The following is an 11,101-nucleotide window of genomic DNA, read 5'->3' as shown; positions in this document are numbered from 1 at the left end:
TCAATCTCTTCAAAAAAACAATAAAGTCATCTCCAAGCTCTCCTAAAGTGGTAAAGGCTAAGGCATATAAGGCTAAGTAAACTTCCTACTTTATTATTATTATTATTATTATAAATTTTAATCAAAAATAAATCACACAGAGCTATTGGTTGGCAACCTAGCAACAAGCTGCGCACCAACCCCCTTTGAATAGCAATGCCTACTCTATGAAAAACAAAACTACCATAACCACTACTAGCGTCATTATTAACAAGACAATTCTTCTTCTTCTTCTTCTTATTGTTATTATTATTATTATTATTATTATTATTATTATTATGAAAAGGGGCCACAAAGGCATTTATTAAAAAGAAGAAATATACTGAAGTTTACAATGATTTGGCAGGGAGACGCGCGACAAGTTGCGGCCCAATGCCTCTTTGAATAATGATGCCTAACCTAAGGAAAAGGAAACTGCCTAAGTTATTGTTGACATCGTGACTTGCCATGCAGTTTTTCAATCTTTTCAAAAGGATTATGTTGTCTTCACTCAGCTCCGCCGATGTCGTTAAGGCTAAAACCCCAAAACCGTAACCATGAGTCAAACATAGGTCGGCATATTTGTTGCGCTTGCGTGTGATTGCGGCTGAGATAGCATTCCTCGGTGTGAAGGCCCAGTTCCCTCCTTTGGAAAATGGTGAAACGCCGGTGACGTCGAAGCAAATGTCCTTACCATTCTCCCAATTATTATTATTATTACTAGATTTTGTGCCCGTGTTACGCACTGGGCATTTTTTTCTTTCTTTAAACCATATTTTGGATTTGGTGTGATGTGGCCTCGCCCCGTCTCGTTGTGCATTTTTGATTAGGAGTTGCGGGGCTCCGCCCCACCTCATCGCGATACATTTTTGATTTGTTGTGGTCGGCTTCGCCTCGCCTCGTCCCAATGTATTTTTTATTAGGTGTGGCTCGGCTGCGCCTCGCCCCGTCCCGTCGTGCATTTTTAATTTGGAGTTGCGGGGCTTCGCCCCACCTCATCGCGATACATTTTTGATTTGGTGTGGTCGGCTTCGCCTCGCCCCGTCCGATGTATTTTTGATTAGGTGTCCGTCCCCATGCATTTTTGATTAGGTGTGGATCGGCTGCGCCTCGTCCCGTCTCGTCGTGCATTTTTGATATGGTGTTGCGGGGCTTTGTCCCACCTCATTGCGATACATTTTTGATTTGGTATGGTCGGCTTCGCCTCGCCTCGCCCGATGTATTTTTGATTAGGTGTGGCTCAGCTGCACCTCGCCCCATACCCATGCATGTTTGATTTGGTATGGCCCGGCTTTGCCTCGCCCCACCCCACCCAATGCATTTACAAAACTGAGGTTATCCTTATAGTTACGGATACTCGGTTAAAAGCATTTGCAAAACAACCATCCAGTTAACCAATATATAGAAGCAGCACTTGCACAACATGTAAGTAATAGGTTATGATTACTCACAACCGTTGCATTAGCAGCAAAGAAAATAAAATCACAAAAAGGAAAACAAAAAAGAGAAAAAGAAGAATTATCCCCGTACATAGATCTCAACATATATACCCGCTACTTGAGTTAGAATTGAGTCAGAGACTTGAACCCTTTTAGCTGCATCGATATATAACTTGTTTGAGAACAGGGGATACAAAAGAGTAAATGTATTTTACAAAGTCACATAAATATGTAATAAATTTTCACAATGTAGTCCATCAAAATCAACTAAAATATAAAGTAGACTACCAACACGGTCAATCAGGAGTGAAGATTGAATCTTAATCTCTTAGCAACAAAAAAACAACTAATTTATGGTTGCAATAGTGGTACTAAGTGATGATGAAAACCATTGCTGGAGAAGGCTCTTTCCAACTGGAATTGTTTCCAACGTCAGCCTACAACTTTACTGCACAAATTTGAAATTCAACATAACAGTACACTGCGTATAAATGCTCATCCAGATGATTTACTTGAAAGAAAGCTTTTAAAATTTTATACGTAGATTTAGCACATACCAACTACTAAATCTAGACAGTTACCATTTGATCATTTTATGTTCATACTAAAAAAATGAAGTTATTAGACAGTTAGATGAGGAAGTCACAGACATGTATTATGTGCATGTATGCACTGTACAGGAGAAGTGGATAACAGTGATCTAGCATACATGTTTCAGAATGCTTAGTGTTTTCATCCCAAAACATCATATGGATCAAGACCTTAGTTCAAACCCAATTAGTACATGAGTTAAGGACTGATTTTTCTTTATAGATATAGTGCCACATGTACTCGTTAACTTACTAAATAGGATTAGACAATATATTTAGAATAAATTTCAGTACAATGAACAACAATTGCAAATCATGTAAATCAACTTTATCATCTTTCAATGAATTTGATGTTGGATTCAATAAGTTTCACCTGCCCAGATCTTGCAAAAATCATACAAACTAATAAATCCAAGTAAAGGTTTTTACCATTCATGTGTCATGCTGTTTAGCCTTGTCTTTAAAGTCCGAAACCTAAATTTCAGTAGAAACCACTACGTTCTTTATCTGGTGTGTCTCGCATTGTAATACATTGTGAAGCCAAGTTCTTTAAGGCAACAATCTTGCTCATACTTGGCTTCAAAGGCAGAAACCTCAATTCCAGCATAAACCAATCTGTTCCCCACTGTCTCGTGTAGTTCTTCACTGCGCACCCAAGTTATCTGTGGAAGTAATCTTATTTCATGCGCACAAAGAAAAAGTAATTTAGGTATATATCTCTCGAGCAGACAGGAAAGAAAACCAAATTAAGTCAGGTTAAGTGGAAAGGGAAAACTAAAATTACCCATGTTTTTTATTAAACAGTCTCATTTTCCAGCCAACATCTACTCTTTTGAGGTTGTAATGCTTTTCGTCATCACTTTTAGGTATCTAAGAGACTTCCCTGACCATATTTTTTTTTATTAAAACAAAGCTCTTTCCATCAAGAAATACAAACATATATAAATGGCAACGTAAAAATAATGATTGGAGTTGGTTGCAGGTAAAATTACTCAGTAGAGCTAGATTAGAAAATATAAGAATGGTTAAGAAACAAAATTATACAAAATCAGTTAAATACACAATTAACACACTGCATCAAGAAGAACACATGAATTCACCATAACACTGAATTAGAGTTCTTCCTTTTAAGTATTGGAAGGGTGTCACACCTATATGAGATATATTCACAATTATACAAATGTAGAGCCATGATCTTCAATCAATGTTTATTGACAACAATATACTTACATCCAAGGGAAATAGTTTGTCTTCCAGGTTCATGGAAAAGGCTTATTTGGTGAGGCAATGTGAAGTTTCTCGTGAAAATCATAAATGAATTGGGTTAGTATGTATTTGTGCAATCATAAAGGCCCCAAGGGCAACAAAATTAAACAAAGACGTACTTACTAAATGTAGTTATGTTACATCGCAGCTGTTGTAATAGCAAGGCTATGATGAAGCTGCAATGATGCATGGTCGATAGAACACAGTTGACTAAACGCTGGCTATCTCACCTTAGTGCCAACTTCTTTGTAAAAGGGTTTTTGTGAAGAAGTAGTATTTCTTCTTAGGCTCAGAAAGTAGCATCTCTTGGTGCTCCTGTTGAAAACACAACCATTCAATAAATTCTAAACTTAGCTCTCAACTCATCCTCCATCTGTTGTCAGTTTCTCTCAAAAAAACAGATTCAGCTCATGCATAACCTTGTTGTCAGAATTTATAGATACATCAAATTAGGGATGTCCTACAATTGGTATGCAAAGTTATCAAGACGATACTCATTGCGGAAATAATCTCAAGGCTGCATGGACTCCATAACCATGCTATAATTCTAGACATCATAACAAAGTAGGCAGAGTGTTATATGCACAATTAAACAAAAATTTGTTTTGCTTCAGAAAAAAGAAAGAAAGATTCTTTTAGAATTAAAAGACCGCAACTTCATATACCTTGTTTTGCTTCTTCGTCTTTACAACCATCAGAGAATACCAACCCTAACCTACAAAATAAATAAAATATGGTTTCAGTCTTTGCTTAATAATGCTAATTAATTAAGAGTTAGAGATTAAGACCCTAACCTATCAGTAAGAGCTTATTTTTGGGGATTCCCTAAAATCCCAAATAGAAGAAAGAATCAAAATTCAGAAGAAGGAAAAATTAAAAAATATCAAAAGTTGATACTCTCTTAAAGCATATCAATATACCTGCCCGCAAGTGTTTTCAAGTACAAAACTATATGGATAATCCAATATAAACTATCAAAGAATCATATTTCAAGCATAACACCAATATCACCGGCACGGCGGCACCTGTGCTCCTTGTGCCTGCCAACATAAAAGAAACAAAACATAAGCAGACCAAAAGATTAGAATAAAGTATTGCGATCAAAATAGCACATATGAGAATAGAGAAAAAGATTACAGAACATGAAAGAAGCGCTTAAAACCTGAGGGAAGAACAGAGATTTCTTTTCTCTGGTGTTTAGTTTTTGTTATACAGAATAAGACCAATGAACAGCAAACTCCTCCATGGATTTCGTTTAGGATAAATACATGATGCGGATATAGATAAGGAGATTAGGATGATAAATATCCGTTGGTGGTGGAGATCAGAGGAGCTGCATTTAGGGTTATGGGGATTTAGGTTTGTCATATTTTTTTTTTTACAGTATCAACGACTAACGCAAAAGAATAAAATCACTCCTAGCAAGCTGTTTTTTTTCTGCTTTGTATCATCATGATTTTGCAGCCATTAATGATTTGTTTCTAGGGTTTGTTCCAAGGTCTTTCTCTGAATTTGCTCTCTCGTATATGTTTTTCTTTTTCCGGATCTGTTGTTTTTTCCTCGGATAAATATGTTAATAAATAAAAAAAATTGTGACGGAATTTCTTTTTTTTTTCTCTTTTGAGGAAAAGTGAAATGAATCGATTCTGTGAGAGGGTGATGCTCACCTTTCAACGTGTAGTCTAATGAGATTAGAATTTTAAAGGAATTAGATTATTATTATAATTATTTATCTTTTTTATTAATAAAATAATGGTCAGTTACATTTCGGTAGCAGGTAGCCTGGCCACTAACTGGGCACCTACACCTTTTTGAATCACGATACCAATTCTATGAAAAAGCGAATTCTGTTAATAGAGAATGCATAATAATTTCTCTCCCGTTCATCACCAATCTTTATACTCTCCCGTTCATCACCAATCTTTCTGTGGTGAATCGGTGATTGAAGTAACAGAACAAATTCTCTCGTTCACCATCATCATCAAAACTCTGTAAGTGTTTAGATCGGGGTTTGGGTTCTGTTTATTCTTTGTTGTTTTCGATTAAGGGTTTGGAAAAATTTATTTATTTTCGCAATTGGTAGGAGGGGTTTCAATGAGGGTTTTGTATCCCTTCTCTGTAGAAATTTGGGTTCCAATTAGGGGGTTTGAAGTCTCTTCTTTTAGCTATTGTTTTCAATTTTGTGGATTTGTGGCAGTGGGTTTTTGACGATTGAATATTTGGGTTAGGGCTTCTGTATTTGTTTTCCTTCAATCTTGTTCTTTGTTCTTTGAGAAATAGATGTTGAAATCAGTCTCGGGAATTCTCTGAGAAGTAGCAGTTGGAAACGGTTTGCTGTCATTCTGTTGTTTTTTTTTATTAGGTCTTGTATTGAAGGTTTCTGTGCTGTGTAGAAGAGGGGTTTTGTAGTTTGAAGACAGTGGCAGTTGAATTGGATAGTAAGTTTGAGGTGTTTTGACTGTAACTCTTTGTGCTGGCTCAATTGCAACTTTTGCAAATTGGGTTTTCTTTGAGCAATTTGGAAGAACTGGTAGTAAGGGCTCTTTGTTTGTTTTGTGTGTGATTGAAGAGGAAAAACCAGTGGTGTAGAAATTTGAATTTAGGACTCTGAAGTGGGGTTTTTGAAGTGGTGTTTCTGTGTGATTGTATAGGAGGTTCTGTGGTTTTTGGTTGAGCAGTTTTTGAAGGTTCTTGTTTTGTGTCTGGTTCCCATCCCCTGTGAAGGTTTAATTAGTGTTTTGTTGTATGGTATTTTGAGTTTTCATTGGTGTTGAAAGCTTAAAGTCCCATACACTAAACTCTAATTCTTTTTGGGTTTTTGTTTTTCCCTGCTTCATTATGCCTATGTTGACTAGGTCTAGACAGGTGCAATGCTTGAGTCATATATCTCAAGGTTGTGATTTACAATCTGCTAACAGTTCTAGAGCTTTTTTTGTTTCTCCAGTGAGTTCCCCTTCTTCTCAGACAACATCCACTTCTGTATCACAAAAAGACAAGATTCCTTGTCCCTTTAAAGGCTATGATGGATGTCATGGTGGAGTTGGCGGTAATGGGTATGCCCTAAGTGCAATCTATAAACATCTAACAGACAGGCACTTTCCTACAGTGGGTGATAAGGATACTTGCATGGAGAGGATAAGGAACAATGCTGAGTGTTTCAGTGCATGGGAGAAAGCCTTATCTGCTATGCATTCATGGCTCTTTATTAAATGTTAACATATCCATGCATGGAAGAAATCATGTCATGATTCAAGCCATTCTTATGAAGTTGTTTCTGGTCCACTCAATGGCAGTAGGGTTGAATTCTTAATCCATGATACTGTGAAGCCTCAGACAAATCTGGTTGTTACGGATGACAATGTTGTGGATGAAGCGGCTACAGGTAATCTTACTATTGAGATGCTTGACCTAATTTTTCAACGGCGAATACCAACTACGGTTAGTATCCCCCCTCCATGTAGGCTGCAATTTTCTAGAACCCTGAAAACTACTTTAGATAATGTATTAGCCAAACCCCAAGATTTAGTTGCTTGGCTTCGGCTCCTACTTCTACCTGTGTGTATATTGAATTTGTATATGCCTAAAAGCTCTGCCAAGGAGAAATCAGGTACAAGGAAGAAGTTGCAAATAGCAGCAATCAATCAGGCTTTGGTGACATGGTTGGAACCAAATGGATGCTTCACATTGGTTCAGAAATTGCTGGATTTATCAATGACAAATAATCAGCGCAAACAGTCTACCAAGGGGAAAAAGAAAGATGCTAACCTACAGGCCTGTAGGAAAAAGCTGAGTTATGGTCACTATATAGCGGCACTTCGTGTATTATCATCCAATGGAGTGGCTCCTTCTACCCCTGACACTCTCTATGAGTTACAGCAAAAACACTCATCGGCACCACCTCCAGTTATCCCTTTGGACAATATCTCCGCAGCTGCATTATCTGTTAATTCCAACTCAGTTTTACACGCACTGAAAAGCTTCCCGAAAGGAACTGCATGCGGTAGAGACGGACTTAGAGCTCAACACTTGCTAGACGCTCTTAGTGGTGCAGCAGCAGCAGTCTCTGATGAACTCTTACACTCCATTATTACTGTAGTTAATTTGTGGTTGGATGGCAGATGCCATACAGTTCTTGGGGAGTATGTGGCCAGCGCACCATTAACTCCCCTTCTCAAACCAGGCGGAGGGTTGAGACCCATTGCGGTGGGTACAATCTGGAGACGACTATGTTCAAAACTGGCAGCTACATCTGTGTGCAAGGACATGACTTCGTACCTGGGGAATTATCGGTTTGATGTGGGGATACCGTGTGGCAGTGAGGGCATACTGCATTCTGCAAACAAACTAGTTGAACTGAAAGGTGGCCAAGATAATATGAGTATGTTGCTTATAGACTTTACTAACGCCTTAATTTGGTGGATAGAACCGTATTGGTCAATGAGGTCAGAGCTAGATGCCCTACCATATCTAGATGGGTCGAGTTTTGCTATGCAGAACCAGCTCGCCTTTATTACAATGACTCAGTCCTGTCATCAGCAAAAGGAGTACAACAAGGCGACCCTTTAGGGACACTACTATTTTCTCTCATCCTACACCCACTGGTAAACAAGATTGCTTCGGAATGCACACTCGATTTACATGCATGGCATCTTGACGATGGCACCATTGCTGGAGATACTCTAGAGGTGGCTAAAGCTCTTAGAATCATTCAAGAGGAAGGTCCTACAAGAGGCTTATTTTTAAATATCAGCAAGACTGAAATTTATTGTCCAACAGTTGACCCGAGGAGAGATATAGCCGGTATTTTCCCTGCCAATATTAGTAAACCCACTGAGGGTGTCAAGTTACTTGGAGGACCAGTGAGTACCAACTTACAATATTGCAGCAATCTGATTGTGAGTCGAGTTGAGAAGTCAACACAGCTTATGAACACTATCAAGTAGTTGCAAGATCCTCAGAGTGAGCTTCTCCTTTTACGTAGCTGCACCGGTGTGTCTAAGTTGTACTTCACTTTACGTACAAATTGCCCTTCAGCACTTCAACCAGCCACAATACAGTTCGATACATCGTTGTTTCAATACTTGCGACACTTAATAGTTGGGGATGGTGCTGGTTTTGGTGTGATTCAGCAGCGCATGGTTACTTTGCCTATTAAAGACGGTGGATTGGGTGTTTATACTATGGCAGACACTTCCAAATATTGTTATTTAGCATCATGTGCCCAGACTCGACACCTGCAGGATATTATCTTACAGCATACAACCTCTTTTGATGCAAGCCAATAGTATCAGCATGCTTTGCAGGTATATATTCAAACTTGTGGTTTATCTCCTTCACAATTTAACATCAATGATGCTGCCCCCCATTTCATGAAATCATTGGCAGCGACATACTTTGATGTGATTAAGAAGGAACTGCCCACCAAGTATTCACTATCTGCGAGGGATATTGATCTTTGGCAATGTAATAGAACGAAGCATGCTGTGTATTTTCTCAAAGTTGTTCCCATTCATGGGCTTAATCAAGCAGTCGGACCTCGTCAATTTCGAGAAGTTCTTAACTGTAGATTGGGTATACCAATGTCTGAGGAAAATAGCTTATATTCATGTTGTAATCGTTCTATGGATAAGTATGGCGACCATGCTATACATTGTGCTAGTGCAGTCGACATCAAATTTCGACACGACATGTTTCGTGATGTTTTGGCGGATATTTGTTACAAAACCGATGTGCCCGCACGCAAGGAGGTTTCCATGGGTTTCTTATCCGACACCGCTCATGCCTCAAGGCCGGCAGATTTACTTGTCTACAATTGGGAAAATGGTCGGGATACGTGCTTTGATGTCACGGGTGTCTCGCCGTTCACTAGTGCTAGAACTACTTCCTTCACCCCAGGACATGCTATTTCTGCGGCTGTTACTCGCAAATGTAATAAATACCTAGACAAATGCCTGACACACGGATATGAGTTTGGTGTTTTGGCTTTTTCAACATTTGGTGAATTGGGAGAAGATACTTGTATATTTTTGAGTAGGTTGAAGAATCGTCTTGCTAGTCAAGATGCTAATTCCAAAGTAGGAGGTTCTCTTTTTCATCGTATTGGTATTACTATTCAGAAAGGTGTTGGTGCTCAGCTTGTTGCTAGGCTACCAACAAATTCTTTGTAACAAATTTTAGTTGTTTTATTATTATTATTATTATTATAATAAAATAAGTTATTATTATTTATTTATTTTATGAAAAGGGGACACGAAGGCTTTTATTATAAAGCGAAAATATACAGAAATTTACAAGGATTTGGCAGGAAAACGCGCAAAAAGTTGCGCCCCAATGCCTTTTTGAATAATGATACCCAACCTGTGGAAAAGAAAACTGACTAAGTTATTATTGACATCATGACTTGTCATGCAGTTCTTCAATCTTTTCAAAAGGATTGTAATGTCGTCACTCAATTCCCCCAATGTCGTAAATGTTAGAACGTCGAAACCGTATCCATGAGACGAACACAAGTCAGCATATTTGTTGCGTTTGCGAGTGATAGCAGCAGAGATGGCATGGCTGGGTGTGAAGGCGCGGTCTCCTCCCTTGGAAAATGGTGAAACACCGGTGACGTCGAAACATATTTCTCGTCCATTCTCCCAGTTATATATCATGAGGTCTGCTGGTTTAAGAGGGGTGGTGCTGTCAGATGTAAGACCCAGTGAAGCTTCTTTTCTTGCGGCTACTCCAGCTTTATAACACAACTCAACAAAGAGGTCTCTTACCATATCATGGCGATACTTTAAACCCACTTCACTTGCACAATGGATGGGTGGTCACCAAACCGATCCATAACACATTTACAACATGAACAAGTATTATCTTCGGTAAATAGAGGTATATCCAAGCGGTACTGAAATACCGACCGGAACTGTCGTGGCCCTAAAGTCTGATTAAGGCCTTGGATAGGGATTGCCTTTAGATAATCTTGCGCATGAGGTTTCTTATTGCACTGCCATAAGATAGAGTATCGCTCGGACAGAACAAAAGTTGATGGTATAGCCTTCATGATAGCATCATAGTAACAAGTTTCCAGTAAATGCATAGGTTGTGGGGCGACTTCGTCAATGTTGAAAGATGAAGGAGATATACCATATATACGAATGTGATGTTCCAGCGCTGTGTGAAAGTGAGGGCTAAGGCCAGGCGTACCTTGTAGAATTTTATTCCGGAGATGTTGGGTTTGAAAGCAAGAAGCTATATAGCCATACTGAGTGGTGTCTCGCATAGTGTAAACGCCTAAGCCACCATCTTTGATTGGGAGAGTGGAAATGCGTTGTTGTAGTTGGCCGAACCCTGCTCCATCACTCGTGATCAAGTACTGCAGGAACTGAATAAGGTGCTCGTCAAACTGATGTTGTGCTGCCTGCATGCATTGTGGTTGAGTTGTACGCATTGAAAAGTACAACTTTGAAACTCCAGCACAGTTTCGAAGTAACAGGAGTTCTGCCTGGGGGTCTCTTAGCTTTTTAACACAATCCATCAGATGTAGTATTTTGTCAACACGAGATTGAATGATGCCACTACAGAAGTCGTCATTCAGACTTACCGGACCACCAAGCAAACAGACTCCAGTATCTAGCCTACCTACTTCAGATGGAAAGACGTCTTTACATCTTGGGTTGGCTTGTGGCCAAAAAATTTCCATTTTCTTTATGTTCAACCTCAGGCCTTTCGCAGGACCATCCTCTCGTAGAATCTGGAAAGCTTTTGCCACTTCAGTCGTTTCGCCAACCAGTGTACCATCAT

General features: G+C 39.1%; 1 protein-coding gene and 1 long non-coding RNA gene across 4 annotated transcripts; one reads left to right on the top strand and one right to left on the bottom strand.

Moving 5' to 3' along the window:
* Window positions 1-1,649: 1,649 nt before the first annotated feature.
* On the bottom strand, window positions 1,650-4,941 carry LOC113313464. Of its 3 annotated transcripts, XR_003341899.1 has the most exons (8): window positions 4,476-4,931; window positions 4,234-4,353; window positions 4,108-4,138; window positions 3,979-4,028; window positions 3,278-3,628; window positions 2,832-2,930; window positions 2,477-2,722; window positions 1,650-1,905 (listed from the first exon to the last, which is right to left on the bottom strand). It is a non-coding gene; the product is annotated as an uncharacterized LOC113313464 (long non-coding RNA). The 3 variants fall into 3 exon arrangements; XR_003341897.1 differs by lacking the exon at window positions 1,650-1,905 and having other exon boundaries at window positions 2,297-2,722; window positions 4,476-4,941; XR_003341898.1 differs by lacking the exons at window positions 1,650-1,905; window positions 4,108-4,138 and having other exon boundaries at window positions 2,297-2,722; window positions 4,476-4,940.
* Window positions 4,942-5,109: 168 nt separating this feature from the next.
* Window positions 5,110-9,514, top strand: LOC113311438. The gene is made up of 2 exons (XM_026560277.1): window positions 5,110-5,304; window positions 6,258-9,514. The coding sequence occupies exon 2, from the start codon at window positions 6,713-6,715 to the stop codon at window positions 7,877-7,879; it is 1,167 nt and encodes a 388-aa protein (XP_026416062.1). The 5' UTR covers window positions 5,110-5,304; window positions 6,258-6,712; the 3' UTR covers window positions 7,880-9,514.
* The last annotated feature ends 1,587 nt before the right edge of the window (window positions 9,515-11,101 follow it).

This window comes from Papaver somniferum, chromosome 9 (genome assembly GCF_003573695.1).
Source record: "Papaver somniferum cultivar HN1 chromosome 9, ASM357369v1, whole genome shotgun sequence".
Taxonomy (NCBI): domain Eukaryota; kingdom Viridiplantae; phylum Streptophyta; class Magnoliopsida; order Ranunculales; family Papaveraceae; genus Papaver; species Papaver somniferum.
This window is presented reverse-complemented; position numbering and strand designations above follow the sequence as displayed.

Bases quoted from the DNA above. Each gene is read 5' to 3' on its own strand.
- LOC113311438 (XM_026560277.1), top strand. From the start codon at position 6,713: ATGCTTGACCTAATTTTTCAACGGCGAATACCAACTACGGTTAGTATC.